We start from the raw sequence: 19,445 nt of genomic DNA on the forward strand, positions 1-19,445 counted from the left end.
ACCTAGGCCCGACTCATTTAGGGCGCTGTATCTCTCTCTAAGGGCAAGAGGGGTCAACGTTCTCCGTCTCTCGTCACTGCCCACCACCTTAAAGAATAAAAAAAAATACACACAAAGAACTGGCATAAGAGTCAGAAAAAAATATTCACAGGCGATTGGGTCATTTTCAGGAAACCATTCTAACATCATGGCAGTAACGGTTAAAAAATATAATATGAATGAATTATTTTATTGCATTTTCTGCTGAAAATCTCTTTACTGTGGAAGGTACAGTTTTCCACATTATTTTATATTTTCCATAGAAATATACTTCAGTAATGTCTACTTATGTATTGTGTATGTATAATGAATAAAAACATGCTTAGGCATCATTGCTTCTTTTCTGTCGCAAAAAATAAAAAAATGTTGAAGTCTTAGTAACATTTTTAAGGTTTTATTTTGATTCTTTTTTAATGTTGTTTCATTAATGCTTTAAACAGGTAAGACGTTTTTGTTGATGCAAGTAAAAAACTATTCTTGATCATCAATCAAGGTCTTGGACACCAAGATCTCGTGAGAGTCACCAGATAAGATCTATTTAATTTTAATAATGTAATATTCTTTTTATATACGATGGTAATACCACCAAATACAATTTTAATAAATCCATCCTGAAGGTGCACCAAAACTAAATAAATAAGGTGATACCAGGTGAAAATTACATCAGTAATTAACAAACAATCCTTTCCAGCCGGGAACAGATTTCTCAGAGGAGAGCTAAAAACCAACAAACAATGAGCTCTATAATTTTGATAAATTGTACGAGACTAACATAATCGTGTTTGACTCAGACAGGCTTAAAACCATAAAGCACGAAACCATAAAGCACGACCTCCTGTGAGAAAACTAATCCCGTGTGGACCGAGCTAAACCGTGGTTTAAAGAACTAATGAACGGCCTCTTCACCTTTATACAAGGCGGCATGGTGATGTTGAGGTTGCACAGCACGTGCTGCGTCTCCTCATATTTGGTGGACTTGCGCAGGAAGGACAGGAACCCGGTGGCTTCTTTGTTGCCATCTCGTACCTGATGAGCAGGAGGAGATGGAGAGGCCCGGGGGCAACAGATGGACGGAGAAGACCAGGATTGGAGGATAAAAGAAATGGGAGATGAAGGGTGACATAAGAACAAAAGGGGAAGATGAATGAAGAGAGAGAGACAGAAGCAGAGAAAAACAAAGATTAAAGAGCATTAGACAGAGCAGCTGCCCGGACGCGACTCATACAGGTAGGCGGGAGATGGGGGAGGGGATGGAGGCAGTCCATAGGCAGGCTAGAGACAGAGAGAGATTTACCTTCGCTTTTACCTGGACGTCTGTGAGATAAGACGGTAAGAGAGTGACCGTGAGGAAGAGAGAGAGAGACAGTGAGACAGACATACAGACAGGCAGGCGGGCAGGCTAGAAGGTGAAAGAGTTAAGGGCATGCTCACAACACTAATACAAGATTACGAGGTGAATCGCTACAAAACAGAGCAGCTCATCTGATGCTGACCCATCACAGACTGAGATGCAAAGTGTAAGCCACAGTGACACACACAAAGTATGAAGACTAAAAACTTAAAAAGAGACACAAGTGAAGAGAGACGGACAGCACAGGGTGGGAAAATGTTTGGACTGGAAATGATTAGGTACATCGAAGGCTAGTGCTGCAAGATTTGGTCAAAAAAATCATACTGTGATTTTTTTGACAAATTTTGCGATTTGTGATTTGTTTAAATACTGAACATCTTATATGGGAGCTGTTTAAATGGTTAAGATAGAACGCACATAATAACACTGAGCTCTTAAAAACACACTACATTGACCCACAACCTAGTGAAACAGAAGCTAGTTCTCGTTGAATTCGCATTGTTCATGAATATGAAAGGGATACTCCACCCGAAAATGAAAATTCTGCCATACTCACCCTCAAGTCGGTACAAACCTGTACACATTTCTTGTTCGGTTGAACACAAAGAAAGATATTCAGAGGAATGTTGGCAACTGAAGCTGAGCAATTTTTGGGGGAGTATCCCTTTAACTCAAACCATTATTGGGGCTTGCGGACTGTCCACGAACCGTGGAGACCTTCCCCAACCTGCTGTACCGTTAGCTAATGTCAGTTCCGTACATGGACAAATGTGTGGTGTTCGCAAGGATGAAGATGAATCTTGGAACCCAGTCCAGTTATGAATATAAACTATTCATATATACTTTACCATCAGTCTCACAAGTTCTTGGAGTAAAGCTAGTGTATTTAACTTTCACTTTTTGCTTAACTTTGAAGCGAGCGGCGTATGCAAATAAAATACTTAAGGAATAATTGATGACGGGCCGTTGAATTCTTAGAAAATAATGCACACAAGGTTGGGTGTGCATTATTTTCTAAGGATTCAACGGACCGGAGTCCATTATTCCGCTTATACCGCGGTTACCACGTTGTTCTAATGTTTGTTGTCAAGACATTTTTAAGGTATTTATCCTGGAATGCGCTCATTTCTAATAGGACGCTAATTTAATAGGACTAATTTCTTACGCGTCTCATGTCTAGACGCTGCTTGAGCCTGTAGGCCGATGCATATATCAGAGAGCAGGCGAGAGGAAGACAGACAGCACAGTGCATAAGCACATGCGTTTGCTTCATTTAGACAGAAAAGCCAAGTATCAATATTTGTTTTCGCCGTATTCAACAGCCTGGTCATATCAGAAAAGCATTTGGAGAAATAACATGACGTGGTTCTCACAGTGCCTTAGAAAGCTTACTGCTGTGTGTTCAAAGGCCATTTATCTCTTCCACAGACGTAATTTTGGCGTTAAGCCAATCATTAAACAAATAAAACTGCTGTTTTTTGTTATTTTCTTGTATCTTAGTAATATCTTTAACCTGCTGATTGTGTCATGTCATTTGGATTGCCGTTACCTTTGATTTACACTTTTTCGTCTCATCAGTCCAGCACAGCGCTGCCACCTAGTGTTGTTGTTGAAATTGTCATGCTCTCCATAAGTATTAATAGTTATTTCTTCTCAGTCAATGGAAATTACCTGCCTTTTTTTATTTATTGTTAGATCTTTATTCAGTGGTGGACAGTAGGCTACAGTAACCTTATTCAGATAAACTTGGCGCAGTGATATCGAACTGTTATTCGGTCGATAGATCTGGAGCTACTTCATGTGCATTTGACTGAGAAATAATGCACAACCGTAATACGTTCGGCAGCCAACCAGAATGAAGCATTCCACAGCTCTGTGGTATATTATTTAATAATAACTACAGGAATTTAATAATTTTATTTCAATTTCTTGTGCAGCCTTAGTGGTTTAAGACATTTGAAAGGACAAAAGGTGACAGGATGATCAGACAAATTGATTATAAATGCAAACACACACATACACATAAACAGATGTATGGCTTGACTGAAAAGACAAGGCATCGGAACAGGAAAGGATACTGTGAACTTCTGGGTAAACGTTTAGTCACACTCACACACACAGAGAGGTATAGTTTAATGAAAGACAGATAGGCTCACCTTTACAGAGACAGGTAGCCGGTTGTCTCTGAAGGCCTGGAAACTGAAACTCCGCGGCTGCTGGGTGGCTTTCCTCACTGGCACCAAGTTTCCTGAACATTCTAAGTGCAGCGGCATCCCCTCCATCACCTGTGGGAGGAAACAGAAGGTGAACAGTGAGTCAGAATGAGTCAGAGATTGTTAATGCAGTGAGTCACGACTATTGTGCACACATATGCATCTATACTATACTGGAGGCATTTAATTATTTACTTGCCTTTTGCAATTGCGTTTTTTGCGTTGATCTCTCAAAAATTGTATAGAAATTTTACCTCAATGTCCCTGCTGCGAGCCACCTCTGAGAAGTTCTCGTGCAGCTCTAGGGTTTTGTCTATTTTGTCGTCCGTCATGCAGTAGCAGCGGAGGCGACCCTCTCTGACATCATTCATCTTAGCGAACACCACAAATTTGGCCATGTACGGCACTGACATCAGCTCACGGTACAGCAGGTTGGCGAAGGTCACGGCCTCCGCCGTTCGTGGACAGTCCGCCAGCCAAAACCTGCAGCGAAGAAGACGATAGACAAGCGTACGAAAGAGAACAAAAGAGGGTCATGGGGGACAATGTTACTATAAATTATCTGATGAAATACTGCTGCCGTGATCTTTAGATAATGCTTGTGAAGATCTTTATAAAATCAGTTTTGTTGTGCAAACAGCTCTGAGTTTCATGAATACGGAGCCTAATTTGCATAGAAGGAGGTGTTTGAATGGCAAATTATAATGACTTTATATAAATATTCACAACGCTAATTCAGCACATTTTGTTTCTTAGATTTTAGGGAAATAGCAAACAAGATAAACGTAATTAAAAGGGAACCATGCGCTGTTTGATGAATTGAGCCCTCTGTGATCGTCCCAGTTTTTGTGTCCGTTTGCGCTCACCTTGCGGACACGTTAGTGGTGAAGTTGGCACAGTTGTGAGAATACATAAGCTTGGTGGTACCAGTGATGTCCTCCCACTGAGCGGGGGCGGTGCCACCTGCAGAAGGTTTACAGCTTTTTATAAAATCCGTTTTTTTTCAAGCAACACCATCTGGAATAACTTGCAGAGTCTATCTTTATCTCTGTGTCCCTCTCCAGGCAGGACACCAGTCTGTTTCAGCCTTTTCCAAGCAGTTTGGCAGGACAGCTACATCAAATCTGGCTGAGGCTGAAAAAGACTGGTGTTCATCTTTCTTTCTTAAAACAAGCATATCATTTTTGATATTGACCACAAGGTGATATTTGTACCAATAACACTGCAGAGGAGGCGGAGACTGGTAGTGTCCCCCTCGCCAGCGTCACGTGGGCTCTCCCTCCAGGATGGAGGTAAAGGGATGCGGAGCCCAATCGGTCGGTGGAATTTACGTCGACGAGGCTCTACTGTCACGACGGGACTGAACGTGGCCTGGTTTCCTAACTGCCGAGTCAGCAGCTCATCAGGGATTGGCTGAGCCTGTGCAAAGAAGAGATGAAAGTAGAATAAAAAATATTCAGTTTTTAATGTGACAATATTTTAAACACACTAAATTTTTATGATTATTTTACTTTGTATATTTTAATTATATCCATATGAAACATTGTCAACTTGACAATTTTTTACACAGCTATAATTATATTAAAATATTTATTTTACACTCAAGGAGAATGTTGCACAAGATCTGATTTTCTGCTCAAGTTGTTTTATTTAGTGTGCAAGGAGACCTGGCTTTAGCCCCAACCAAGCAAATAAAATATATAATAACATAAGAATGGGTAATTTCTGATTTAATGCTTAAAAAAATCATCTTTTTACTATTTTTTATATTTGTACCCAAAATTAGTTACATGAATAAGCATAATGCTTGTGGTTTTAATCATTTGCATTTATGAATTTTTCCGATGTTGTCATCCGAATCTTTTTCTATCTCACCTGCAGGCCGAGTCGGACCCTTTTGGTTACCGCTGTCTCAGGGAAAATAGACTGGACCTGGGGCACCAGTTTACTTGTCAGCTGACCGCCCTCTGGGCCAATGAGATCGCTCTCCTGCTGGATACGTGACACCACAGCAAAGTACAGCGGGAAGTCTGTTGAGATTATGCGCCGGATTCTCTTCTTTTCTAGCTCCTCTTGACTTTCCAGATCTGATGAAGTCAGAAAATAAAAAGTCAATAATAATGCTTATTTGAAAAAAAGACATTTGAAAAACATTTAAAAGCTTGTGAATTAAGTAAACCATACCTTCATCCATGCCGTTAAGGATGGTCTCCAGCACCTCATCGCCGTAGCGATTACGATGCTCTTTCCATACCGAGCCGTTCTCACTTCGCAGAACCACCAGTTCCCGATCTCCCCGACTCAGGGATGCAAAGTGAGGAATCTCCACTATCACAGGCCTGGGGAAGATGATCGGAAGTTATAAAAACGGGCTAAATGAATGAAATGTTAATGGAATTTAATCAACATTAATGCAAACTATTCTATACAGTTTTTTTCTGACAACTAGGTGCTGAGTATACAAGAATCATATCCCTCAAATTTAGTAAAAAAACATTTAGGGGTGGTTACCCCGGACAGGGATTAGTTTAAAGCAACACTTAATATTTTGCTCACGAGCCCCCCATGTGGTTGAAAAGCAACATTTGTCTGTTTCCAGTGTTGGTAAATAATGTCGCTGTATAAGCCTCCCTGTGGGCAGCGCAATACGAGATAATTTGTCATCTAAGCTGATGGAGACCCGCAAATTCAGAAACGTTTGGAAACCATGTTACACTCTTCCGCAGGCAGGGCCATAATTAAGTTAGGATATTCAAGACATTTTAAAAAACAAAATTCTTCCCATCTCTATTGTGTAAACGCACACACTAGCTCTTACCCCAGGAACTGCATACTGGAAGGCCCCAGTGAGATAATACGTGATGCGAGCCCCTCTCCCTCCACCAGAGGGGGTGGGGTGGTTAGTTTCTGTGGTTTGACCAGACGGCAGGTGATGCGTGTGGGGGCGGCACAGGTGCGTGGAGGGATGATGACACGCAAACCATTATGTCTGCTGCCACGCATAGACCCGCCTCTTGCATCCACCATGAAGCTAACCAGAAACCTGTGAAACAACCACCACTTTACAGTGTGTGTTTATACAGAAAGTGTCTACAAATACAGTATACAGTATTCTCTGTGTGTCTTGACACATATTTCAATATAAATATAGAATCTGATGGTTTTTGGGCATGTACAATATTTTTTTTATTTGAATTTACCTGTTTTTCTCCATGGTAACACCAATAGTGAAATTAGGCCTACTTATAGTTATTATACTAAATAGCTTCATAATTCAGGGCAAGCCCATTTCAAATCTAAAAACTTCACACACCTTTAAAAATACCTGAATTATTATTGCTAAATAAAAATCAAATTTAGACACTTATGACAGTGGAGACATGTATAAAAGTAAGCATTTATGAACAACAGATAAATACGTAGATAACACAGGTGAAGAGCCATCAGTAAGGGCATAGAGGGTGAATACTTCAGCATGTGTGCTATCGGGATCTGTTTGTTTGGATGTGTAGTGACTGCACTGACCCAGTGTGGATGGGGCTGGCCACTGGGCTAACGTTGTCTGAGGTCTCTGTGGCTGGACTACTGGGGATAAGAGAATCCTCATCATACTCCTTTGGCAAAGGGACAGGGGTGTGCTGCAGACACACGCGAGTAGCACAGATCACAAACGCACAAAGACACACACAAACACAAAAAAGTACAGACGGCTTTATGAACAAGAAATACGCGAAAGAGAGAAAAGTGCAAACTCAGTCTGCTTTAAAAACAGGTCAAACTGGCTTAGTAAAGATGGTTTGTGGAACATGGCAAACCAGGTAAATAAAGCCCTTGACATCATAGCCAAGATGTTCAAGCTACATTAAACAAGTTGACCCTCGCCTCACCGGATGATCAACCATCCACCAGTTTGAAAGCTGGTTTAATGTGTGTTTTTCAACATAAAACATAATTATATTCAGAATAATAATACCTGGTCCAGCATGACAGTTTCAGGTGACACGCATGGAATTCTGGGAATTGCAGGTGAGTACGGTCTGGGAAGAATAGAGGAGAGAGTAAATCTAACAGAATAATAAACATCTCCAAAAAATGCTAAAGAAAATCCCTTTTTTTTGTTGAATAATTTCCTTGACTTTTGACCTACGTTGTGCCCAGTCCACCTTCAAAGTCTCTCAAGGTTTTCTTAGGGGAAAGAAAATCATCGTCCTGGTCTTTCAGATCATCCAGCTTCAGATAGCGAGCCCCGTCCATCCCGAGAAGCTCATCACCTACATACAGCACAATATTTATCAGAGACTCCACAAAGGAGGCTTCCAGAACAACGGAGGATCAGAAGAAGGGAAGGAAAGCTCAGAAGTTACTTCAACGTTCACATTCCACCTCATTCTCAATCAGGCACAAAGAAGAACCTTCACTCAGTCACCAAGCAATGAAGTCATACACACAGAGCCAATGGAAAATGTGAAGAAATCAAGACGCTCAATAAGATCGCATGGTAGTGCAGATACTGAAGTGGGCATGCCCGGCAGTGCAGAGAAGATCACACTTAATCTGCATGGGAGAGATTGTTGGGTGTTATCGTAGGGGCTTAATCACATGTATTCAGAGAAGGGTAAAACAGCCACTGTGTCAGTTCATTTTGGAGCCCTCTGCTGAGTCAAATAATCATCATTAGTCAATTAGGACAATTATCCACTCCCAGTGTGACTCCCAAAGTGTTTGAATAAAGAGAAAACCTCATTTAGGGGTGTGTCTTCAAATTTGGACCTTTATGTCCAGGGACGGATTTCTATTTCAATTTTTTAAATATTTGTATAAGGTCAAATTTAAGTTATTTAGATATAGAAAAACATCTTAAAAACATCAATAAATATTTCTAATAAAATTCTGTTTATTATTATTATTTGTTGCTACTCAAGTAAAAAAGGTAACACTTTACAGTGAAGAACTAACAACGAGCAATATACTTTGTTTTACATTTATTTTTAAATTATATATTTCATTTCATAATTAAATGTGATGTGCTCTCGGAAAACCCAACACGTGGTGAAATGTGAGATTTTACATTTCGATGCCACGTCCAAGCTGGCATCAAAGTTCAAGCCCTTTCCAAAACCTTGTTCATGCCTTGTATGTAACAAAAGCCAAGGTTATTTGAAGTCGGCTGATCGCTATGTTTTTTTAGAAACTGAATTTTGATTTAGGTTTAAAGTTGGGCAATGAAAATAAAAGCACAACCGTAAAGTATCAAAGTAAAGTATAAGTCACTTCAATTGCTCTATTAACAATTTTATATAACAAAAACATCTGTTAATATTGTTGATAAGATACAATTTAAAGTTAACATTAGGATTAATGAATGTAGTACAGTACGTTGTTAGTTGATTTTAATTCATGTAGTTGCAAACAATCCAATGCAAACAATTACAATTTAATGTAAAGTGTTGGGAAAAGATTTTTTATCCTTGTCCGAGATCCAGACTTTTAATCTAATAAACCTTTTAGTTTTTATTTGTACTGTGTTTTCAATTAAGAAGTACATTTCTGTACATTTTAATACAAAAAAGCTACAGTATAGGCCAAAAACGAAGAAAAAATCAGCATCACTTCCATCACAGTATGTAATTAAACTCGAAAATAAAACTTGACGTGTAATGGAAATACACTGGTGGAAATGACATATTGAAAAAATTTGTATATGTTTACAACTGGACACTAGTAATGTAAATGTGAAATGAGGCTTTATTTAAAATGGTCCACATGGCCAAAAGTGCCCAAAGTTGAAGAAACACCCTTTACACAAAAAATGCATTGAAAACACAAAGTTATTTCAGATGCAGTCCTGTCAGTGATGGATCCACAGACACACTACTGGAAATAAAAGAACGTCATGACCACAAAATGATGAGGAGGCGTTGCCGTAGTAACACGAAGCGATAGGTTAGAACAGAGAGACGTTACAGAGACTCGAGGGTCAAAGACAAAATGAGAGTGCTTGAAATGGATGCACACATTTCACAAACCACTGAAAATCTAACAACCAAGCCACAGAGATGAAGACGCTCCTACCTAATGTTAGCTGAGCAACTCCTACAGCAGGAAAGAAGAGGAACATTTCAGGCTGGAGATCTAACCATCACAGCAGACCAGTATCACGGAATACTTGATTTGATGTCTTTTACCAAAACAATAGACATGAAGTTCTCTAAATAGGAGTCAAAAGAGTGTAGGGCTACGATTCATTGATTTATTGAACCAGAAGTGTTTCTACTTGTGTAAATCACATTGTGCAGCCTTTGAAGTAGTCAGAACCAAAGTACGAATGTGACAACTACACTTTCACTTTAAACTGCCACTTTTGGGATATGACCCACCAGCCATCTGCTTACTGGCCCATGTTTTTAATTGAGAGTCTAGCAACATCCTCAGGCCTCTGAGACCCTGTCACAGCAGCTGAGGATGACAGCTTTTAATATGACATCTACTGCAGTATAATCCTGGAGGGTAAAGCCACTCTGAGGCAGTCATACGTACCTTCATCTTCTGACACATCCAGTATTTCATCAACTGTCTCTGGGAAACTCATGCGATGCTTCTCGGTGGTGATCTGAGGGATGAAGAGGGAATATACAGTACGGACAAAACAAGGATGGTTAGCATGCAGATGCAATAACAACACTGTTTGAAAATAGCTTCATTGATGGCCATTCAAAATTATCTGTGGATTCTGATGGAACACATGTTTTGGAAAGCGTTACATTGCTTTAAATTCACAACTTATATTATATTTATTTGATATTTTGCAAGACATCTCAGCAGTGTCCAAATTTGGTTATGTAAAGTGTGAAATGTATATTTTTAAACACATTATTTGGCCAGCAGTCCTAGTGACTATAGAAAAAATGAGAACGCCAACAGAAAAGACTTTCTCCAAATCAGTATAGAATTAACAATGAGGAAGAAGGAATATCAGAAAAATAAAAAAGGACCAATAAAAGCCCAAAGATATGTGGTGATGAAATAATAGCCATAAATCAACCTGCTTTTGTAGGAAAGCTTTGAAGATTGATATCACAAAGGTAGATACAATTCATGAATACGGCTCTCACCATAGATACAGATTCCTCGGTCACCATTTTGAGCACATCAATGACAGAGATGTAGCCTAGCCGTTTTGCGATACCCAAGGGCGACGTCCCATTCTGTTACGGATAACAAACAGTCAAATCAACAAATCTCAAATCTATCCCTGCTAGACCAGCAACTCATCCTGTCGACCAAAAACCACAACATGCACTGGCCCCATCCCTTGAGGTGTATATTTACATTACGTAACAAAATATATTACATTTAATTTAAGTTTAATTTCTATATTACGTTTCACAACTTTGCATTGTTGCAAAGCAGGTTTTTAAATATATAAAACATGTGGCATTATTGCAATTTTCCCAACACAATGAACTTTGACTGAACTTTGACTTGTCTAAGTCTGTAAATTTAATTTTCTATGAATAGTGGTCTTAATATTAATAATTGAATAATTGTCATGTACATTAGTATAACTAACTGTTAACTAATGGTTATGAGAGTGTAATTCGTTTCTATGTAGAAAGATGACTGAGTTGATGACAAAAACAAAATTAATAACCTGACAAATCAACTTTAAAACTGACATGAAATGGAAGACGTGTACTCACATCAGTACGTTATATAAAGAAAATGTAGCAAAAAATGTTAGACTATGAGACATTTGAACAATTAGCATTATTATCTTAATGCATTCATTTAAAGAGAGAAAGCACATTAAAATGGTAAAAATACCAGAAAAGAAGAAAATAATATCTTGTTATTAAAACGTGTAATATGACTAGTTATTGAAATTTAATAGACGCATGGTTATTTTGCTGACCTTGAGGAAAGCCGGTTGAAAGTAATTTAAAAAAACATATGAAAAGAGTTGATTGTAATTTGTTTGCTTTATCTGTTATTTTATTATTAAATGCAAATGACATTGAAACTTTTCAACAGTGTCTAGATACTCTGTACTCGCTGTTCTCTGTTTAGCAGCCCTGCCGCTTATATCAGCAGGATCATTCTTAAACAGCAGCTTATGTTTATTGCAGAAGACTGTAAGCATGACAGCACATATCACACACACTTCAAGTAACATGAACAAGGTTTTGGCACAAAAGATATTTCCAATGATGGGTGGTACTCACAGTGGTAATCTCATTGGGCTGAGCTCCATGTTTCAGAAGCAGAGTGACAATGTCTGTATGACCTTGTTGAGCTGCTTGATGTAAAGGAGTGTATCCCATCTAAAAAAAAGCAAGACGGGAAAAGACCAATATTTTTGTTTAGCCGCACAACCAAAAAGTGTAAACCCTAAAAATTTCACAACGTTATGGACTTACCCTGGTCTTGCTGTTAACATGGGCTTCCTGTTGGAGTAAGAACTTCACCATCTTTATGTTGCCATAGTGACACGCCACATGTAATGGTGTGTATCCCATCTAACAGAGAGAGAGAGATTGAACAAGGATAGTGTGAACAGAGAAACAACTACACCGCTATCACTCCCTGGAGCTTTCCAGTGCTGACAGGTCAACGAAGGCTAATATTACAGTATAGCAGTATATACAGAGCATAAAACCAGACAAAAAACAGTTTAGGAGGAAAAAATGGATTATAAAAGGTTACATCTCATGATACACCCTAATTAGTAGTGGAAGCTAAGCTAGGCATCACTTTCGCTATTTCTTACAGGGTTACGGCCTTATTTAAAAAAGCCTGTTGAGGAGACGTATGCAATTACTTTAATGAGTGATCAGACTTACAATTTTTGCTTGGCATACTATAAAATAAGAAAGAGGAGACCTAAAACATGTTTATATAAGAATTATTCCCACAGCCCCTAAACACCACAGAAGGGTCAAAGAACTTGCACCTATGCAGTTCTTCAGCTCTTGTAATATGGCTCAGACCTGCATAGCAACACCCTGGCAACCTAGCACAACACCATAGCTTTGAGATTTCTACTAGATTACTACACACTCTTTATAAAGTGCAGAATTTGTCACTTTTAAAGTCGTTCTTTCTGAAGTGTAATGGGTATAAATTCTAGGACAGTATATGTGTGCTCTTACCCTTGAGGCTGCATAGACTGAGGCACCTTGTTTCACCAGCATGTCTGAAATGCCCACATGCCCCTCCTGAGCAACCAGGTGCAGAGGTGTCAACCCGCTCTGAACACACACACAAGGGGATTACACAATTACAGTCCCAATAAAACTGCTCTCACAGAGTTTATCTTCATACATCAAATATCTGTTTTTATTTCTCTTGTTAGATACTTTCAATCAGTCAAAGTTCCTCAAATTCTCCATCTCTGTCCTAAACTAAATAAGCTATGAAAAGTTATTTTAAGCCTTAGGAGTGTATCACCTTGTTGCCAAGGTTAACGTTGGCCTGTTTGGAGATGAGCAATGCCACCATGTCAGGTTGTCCCTCCTGTGATGCCAGGTGAAGTGGGGTAATGCCCTGTAGCGATTCTGAATTGGCATTAGCGCCGTACTGCAGCAGACTGCTCGCCACCTCCAGTTGGTTCTGCTTGGCTGCGATATGCAAGGCTGTGTAGCCGTTCTGTCATAAAGAAGAAAGGATTAAATTGTCTATTCGTCAGTCACTTTTATGCATGGCATGGAAAGATACGCTTATTATTATTAAGGACAACTGTACAAGAGCAACTCTGGGTTAGGTAAATCATATCATAAATTGAGATTTATAAGATTTAAGAAATCTTCCACTAGACAATCCAAAAGTGCACTGCCATCCGACAACTTGTATAAGAATAAAGACGGTCTACAGGATCTTAAATAATGTTAAGATCTGTAAGGTCATTGTGAATATCAGTGTTTTTGCATAACTTACTCTCGCAGTGCTGTGGGGAGAGCCGCCCTTGCTGACCAGCAGCTTCACTACATCAAGGTTGTTGTGATGGACGGCCACGTGCAGAGGGGTCAGTCCATTCTGTGAGAACATAGAGGGGACACACGTATAAGTCAAGCACCTCTGTCTGTTATCTGATATATGCAGGAGACTACTGAGACATCAGATGTTCATCGTGATGTGATACCTTTCCGGCTGCATTAGGATTGGCCCCTCTTTCTAAAAGTAGCTCCGCCACGTCCACTTTGCCATATTTACATGCTACATGTAGAGGGGTAAATCCTTTCTGTAAGAAAAGGAAAATAAAAACTGAGAATGCAAGAGGAGAGTTTGTTGTCTCGTGATGTAAATGACCACTCAGCAAGCTCCGCCCACTTGATAACTGTTGCTTGCAAAGACAAGTTTTACCGAATGCCAGCTAGTAATGAACTGGAGATTTACATAAACAATTTTAAGGTAGAGCTTAGCAAGGAATCAATAAAGAGAAGAGAGAAAAACCTTGGTCATTTTGGTTTGCTGGGCGTTCCCGTCGAGCAGGATGCGTGTGGTTTGGCCGTGTCCCTCACGGGCAGCGATGTGTAAAGGGGTGTGGCCTGCTGTTGTGGTCGCGTCTGGATTGGCTTTATGCTCCAACAGAAGCTTCACCAACTCCTTGTGTCCCATCCGAGCAGCACAGTGCAGGGGTGTCTGATCATCCTGCCAAAGCAAAGAAAGGCAATCTTTAAGACAAAAGAACAAAAAATATGATTTTAAAGCTTGTATCATTTCCATACCTTGGCTTTAGCATCCACCTGCGCATTGTTCTGCAGCAGGAACTGTGCCACCTCACAGTGCCCTGCCCGGGCGGCCATGTGCAGAGGGGTCTCAACTTTCTACAATGATACAATCAAATACAAACACAATGAAAGTCCAGTTGTGAATCACAAATTCTGATTATTGTCATAATCTTGTCATGATACATTCGCCAGCTTGTGCTATGAGGAAATTATTGTTTGGTATCCTGAGATGCTTCACAGATTACACAGTTCTTACCACATTAGATGCGTTGGGCGAAGCTCCTCTCTGAAGAAGATTCTTTACTATGTTGAGATGGCCCATGAATGCAGCCACATGAAGGGGCGTTAAACCCGACTAAAAGATTAATATAATATAATATAATATAATATAATATAATATAATATAATATAATATAATATAATATAATATAATATAATATAATATAATATAATATAATATAATATAATATAATACAATTAATACAATATAATTAATACAATATAATATAATATGTATCATATATTGAGTAGATCTTCACAATTTTTTTCTGTACTCTACAAGAGTCTAAATGCACAGCTGGTGCAGCGCGGAAGCAAGTTATCCATCAAAGCGACAGGCAAAGAGTAATCTGACCTCAGTCACAGCCTCCAGAGATGCTGAGTGCTTCAGCAGAAGGTCCATGGACCGCATGTGGTTCTTTTTGCAGGCGATGTGCAACGGGGTGAATCCATTCTAAACAATCCACCAAAAAATTTGACTTACATATGCAACGTGTTCGGCACTCTATTATATGGTTTATATTGAGCTAGTACTAGTAAAAGGAAATATTGGTTTTATTTGAATATACAGAAAATGGGTCTTGGGTCTTGACTCGAGTAAGCTTTGCACATGTGTTGCATGTACATTTTTGCCAAGCCTCCTCAAATTCTTCTCAAAGTTAAGCTTTAGTCTACATTCCAATCACAGCTACATTGCAACATGCATAGAAACTCTTAAATACATATTCAATAATACATTAGAAAGAAGAGAAAAGATGTCAATTCCCCATCATCTTTTAGCCATTATTGTATTCAAGATTTTTAATAGCTCCACCACTACACAATTGATTCAACATTAAAATATCGTAAAACATAACGGTAAAACATGAAGGACTAAGAGACGAGACGAACATCAAAGACGCACTAACCAGAGCACGGGCGTTTGCTTTTGCCCCCTTGTCCAACAGCACCTTGACCATGCGGTGGTGCCCACAGTGTGCTGCAACATGCAGTGGGGTCAGGTGGTCCAGGGTGATGTCATCGATCTCTGCGTTGTATTGCAGGAGCTGCCTCACGCAATCCATGTGATCGCCTTGCGCTGCCATGTGGATGGGAGAGAGGCCGTTCTGCAGGGGCAGAGACAACATTTTTCTCAATTGAACAGTATTATTACAGCATGGTATTGTTCTTAAACGTGAATCAAGTCAGGCCTAAGATATCAATACAGATCTATAATTACAGTTTGCCCTTCACATTAGCCCCAGTGGAAAATCCGCTATCAGCTGTTTTATACTACATGATACAGGTTAACATTGTGGCCTGGTTTGCTAAAGTGGTTAAATCACCTTAGTTTTGGCCTGCATGGGAGCACCCTGATCTAGCAGGATCTCCACGACACGTACGTGACCGTTCCTGGCTGCACAATGCAGTGGCGTCAACTCATCCTGCAGAAGACAGAAAGAATGCAACGGGCGTCCATCAGCAATTTTGGAGACGTGAAATGTATTAGCCGTGGATGCAATCGAATGCATCAGCAGTGGTTGCATCCTTATGCATCAGCCGTGGTTGCATCCTAAACAAGCTGCATTTTCAAGCTATATATTTTCATCACAGTGCAGTGTTAAAACAGTATGTTGTCGCACAGGGAAAATACCTGTTTTTCCCAGAGGAAGGAAAATAGGTCATTCTCCACAAGCTAGACTTGAATAAGCCATATTCAGCAGTGAAATATCACATCTTAGCCAGAAAATACAGTGCTGTGAAACGGTTGGGATGGATGTACTGTATAGACCATTTTACAAGATGTAAACAACACCGGTCCAAACGCACTTCCAGTGTTTTAACACTACATAAAGATTACAACAAAATACAACCAATAAAACTGAATCGCAACGTTTTTAAAACTTCTTTGAAACGTAACTATGTATGTGAATAAAAAAAGCAAAAAAGGGCAAATTTCCAGCATTATGGATGTAACATTTTGAGTCAAAAATTTAAATATACATTTTCAAAGAATGTATTTATTACCAATATATTGAATCATCTGTTTGTATTTTACCAACCCTAGATGACAGTAGTCCTTCAAAGACAAATTACTCTACAAAGCACGTTTTGTAAACATGTTATCTCCTTCGGCAAAGAAGCAAAAATGTGACATCTTTAGTCCTGTGCCAGCTGCTGTTGGGCTTTGAAAGGGAGGGGTGTATGAGCCATTGGTTTCAATTCACAGCCCACTAGATGTGGCTAATTTTCATAAACTGGACCTTTAAGAGAGACTTTAAACAGGTATTTAAACCACCAAATATTGACATCATTACGGTGAAAACATTTGGTAAAACGTATTTATCTTAAGGTTCCACAGAATTGCACAAAACTAAAAGAGGAAGTCCACAGGATGAATAACTAGTCAATGAGTTATCCACTGTTTAGATAGCTCTTTAGATTTGATCATTTTTGGCTGTGGTATGTCTTTTTGGTGAACATGACCCTAAACCACCCGAATTACACAGTTTCCATAGGAGAAATAGATCATATACCTTTGTCTTGGCATCTATCTGAGCTCCTCTGTCCAAGAGAAGTCGCACCATAATCACATTCCCTCTCCTGGAAGCAATATGTAATGGAGTAATGCCGTTCTTCAAGAGAAAACAAGGAGAGAACACGAGAAAGATTGAATTTCTGTAATCTTTCAGATAAGTGTTGCAGAAAGCATTTTTTAAAATGACATTTCAACTGACCTTAGGCGTAAAGTTCACATTGGCTCCTCTGTTTAGTAAAAGCTGTGCTACACTTAGATTCTCATAATGGGCCGCGATGTGAAGGGGAGTAAAGCCGGTCTGCAAAAAAAAACATTTACATTACATTTATGCATTTCGCAGATGCTTTAATTCACATTCAGGCCATTCATATTTAATAAGAGCATGCATTCTCTTGAATTCAAACCCATAACCTTGGCATGGGTAGCGCTGTGCACTTCCAGTAGAGATAAGTAGATAGTATCACATTTCACTGATTCACAGTCGTACAAAACACGAACACCTACGCCGGTGGCTCTTTAACAAAGTCAGTTGTGTTTATTTTTCAGTTCTGTTTATCTTGTCACAGAGTCATCACAGCAATTACAAGCCAAGAGCGCCTGCGATGTGATCTCAGTGATGCATAATCTCCGGCGAGATGGAGCTCTGCAGACACACTGTGAATACCTTGCTCAGGACGTCTGGGTTGGGGTCATTCTGCAGTAGTACGGCAGCAGTGCGTGTGTCATCGTTGCGTGCTGCGATGTGCAGGGCGGGCAGACGCACTTTGCCCTTGGTGCCATAGTTAATTAAGAGGGCCACCACATTCTCATGGCCCTGCTGAAGAGCTACCGCCAAAGGTGTAAAGCCATCCTGGAAAGACAATTATGTGGGATGTAAAGTTATTTGAATACAGGGAGAAAATGTCTCTTCTATGATTGGAAAAAACAGTGTGCCACTCACTTCTGTTGGAAGGCTCTGATTGGCTCCATGTTCAAGTAGGTACTTGACCACATCCAAGTGGTTTTCTTGTGCTGCCATGTACAAGGGACTGAAACCTTTCTGCAGAACGTATACAAATATCACAATAATGAATAAGCAGAATCATCAACACGTTCTTATAAAATGGATTTGATAACTAACCTGAGACTGGGCATTGACGTCGGCACCATAATTGATGAGTTCAGCGACCACTTTCTCTTGACCGGCTAGAGCTGCAATATGGAGGGCGGTATTGCCTTTCTGCCAAAGGCAAATAACACTATCATATAGACTGTATAGCCAGTTCAAATTCAAAATATAACAAAGAATATAGCTGCAAGCAGCAATCATCGGGTTCGAGCAGTCTAAGGGGACTAAGGTCGACTGCCTTCGCTGACTACGGTCAGGAATCGGACCATAACACATCCGCAAGGGATGACACTTACCCATAACCAGAAAAATGAAAGAAATGGTCATCAACGGTTAATACAGACCACGCATGCTTACACTCATATGCAAAAACAGGTGTAAACCGATAATACCTGAGGGGCGAGTGAAATTAACCAATTCTCATGTCTCTACGATGTTCAGTTCCAGAGATATAGGTCTAGCTTAATGGTTGCTAAGTTAACATGTTTAGTTGCTATGGATGTGGCATGGCACCTGCCATACATTATGATAGACGTGTATAAAAAAAGCTTAAGGCTTATGGCCAGGAGCATCTTAAATAGATACATTGATTCCCATTCATAATAGTCTAGAATGCCGTGCCATTTAAATTGTGTTTATTTTGTACACACATTATACAGTATATCCCATTTTGATGTAAGGTTTGAACTTCAGGAAGTCATGTTTACCATGTCTAAATGCATTGAGTTGCTGCCATGTGACTGGCTTAGTAGCAATTTGGGTTTACATGCAATTAAACTGGTGTACCTAATAAAGGTGTGTTGTATATATATATATATATATCAACACAGCATCATAAAAGCAGCCAGACATGTGCTGTATTTATAGATGTGTAATTATGGAGCAACGTTTAATGTGTAATACATTTTATTTCTAACACTGTCTTCCTGTGAGACACATTTCATTCCACACACATGCACAGTCTCGATCACACATGACACACAGAACTATACAGTACATGCACACTCTTATTATACAGAGAGACATAATATCCATAAATACACACATTGTGATCTGGTGACTCTAAAAAAGCCATTGAAATTAATTATATTTCACTTTTTTGTCTGTTATGAAGGCATGCCTCTTCCGATGACCTTCACATTTTGCATGCTTTTTTTGTGTCATAATATGTATAATAGTACTATATGGCAAGTCAGTTGGATTATTCATT

At 39.5% G+C, this 19,445-nt stretch overlaps 1 protein-coding gene across 4 annotated transcripts in view; it reads right to left on the minus strand.

Moving 5' to 3' along the window:
• Window positions 1–19,445, minus strand: part of ank1b (ankyrin 1, erythrocytic b) — a 72,338-nt gene that overhangs the window by 12,221 nt on the left and 40,672 nt on the right. For 3 of the 4 annotated variants that reach the window (XM_056731121.1, XM_056731123.1, XM_056731120.1), the window contains exons 5-36: window positions 18,248–18,346; window positions 18,068–18,166; window positions 17,792–17,977; window positions 17,327–17,425; window positions 17,126–17,224; window positions 15,935–16,033; window positions 15,518–15,715; window positions 14,965–15,063; window positions 14,587–14,685; window positions 14,328–14,426; window positions 14,053–14,250; window positions 13,742–13,840; window positions 13,537–13,635; window positions 13,051–13,248; window positions 12,753–12,851; window positions 12,021–12,119; window positions 11,826–11,924; window positions 10,716–10,808; window positions 10,141–10,213; window positions 9,676–9,696; window positions 7,751–7,874; window positions 7,577–7,640; window positions 7,129–7,241; window positions 6,422–6,646; window positions 5,788–5,942; window positions 5,479–5,690; window positions 4,818–5,022; window positions 4,470–4,566; window positions 3,858–4,086; window positions 3,547–3,675; window positions 946–1,065; window positions 3–87 (exon numbers count right to left, since the gene is read on the minus strand). In XM_056731121.1, coding sequence (XP_056587099.1) covers window positions 3–87; window positions 946–1,065; window positions 3,547–3,675; window positions 3,858–4,086; window positions 4,470–4,566; window positions 4,818–5,022; window positions 5,479–5,690; window positions 5,788–5,942; window positions 6,422–6,646; window positions 7,129–7,241; window positions 7,577–7,640; window positions 7,751–7,874; window positions 9,676–9,696; window positions 10,141–10,213; window positions 10,716–10,808; window positions 11,826–11,924; window positions 12,021–12,119; window positions 12,753–12,851; window positions 13,051–13,248; window positions 13,537–13,635; window positions 13,742–13,840; window positions 14,053–14,250; window positions 14,328–14,426; window positions 14,587–14,685; window positions 14,965–15,063; window positions 15,518–15,715; window positions 15,935–16,033; window positions 17,126–17,224; window positions 17,327–17,425; window positions 17,792–17,977; window positions 18,068–18,166; window positions 18,248–18,346 — 4,012 coding nt within the window. The remainder of the gene's footprint in view (window positions 1–2; window positions 88–945; window positions 1,066–3,546; window positions 3,676–3,857; window positions 4,087–4,469; window positions 4,567–4,817; window positions 5,023–5,478; window positions 5,691–5,787; window positions 5,943–6,421; window positions 6,647–7,128; window positions 7,242–7,576; window positions 7,641–7,750; window positions 7,875–9,675; window positions 9,697–10,140; window positions 10,214–10,715; window positions 10,809–11,825; window positions 11,925–12,020; window positions 12,120–12,752; window positions 12,852–13,050; window positions 13,249–13,536; window positions 13,636–13,741; window positions 13,841–14,052; window positions 14,251–14,327; window positions 14,427–14,586; window positions 14,686–14,964; window positions 15,064–15,517; window positions 15,716–15,934; window positions 16,034–17,125; window positions 17,225–17,326; window positions 17,426–17,791; window positions 17,978–18,067; window positions 18,167–18,247; window positions 18,347–19,445) is intronic. The other variant, XM_056731122.1, reaches the window with a different exon arrangement.

The sequence above is a fragment of the Triplophysa dalaica genome, chromosome 19, assembly GCF_015846415.1.
Source record: "Triplophysa dalaica isolate WHDGS20190420 chromosome 19, ASM1584641v1, whole genome shotgun sequence".
In the NCBI taxonomy this organism is placed as follows: Eukaryota; Metazoa; Chordata; class Actinopteri; order Cypriniformes; family Nemacheilidae; genus Triplophysa; species Triplophysa dalaica.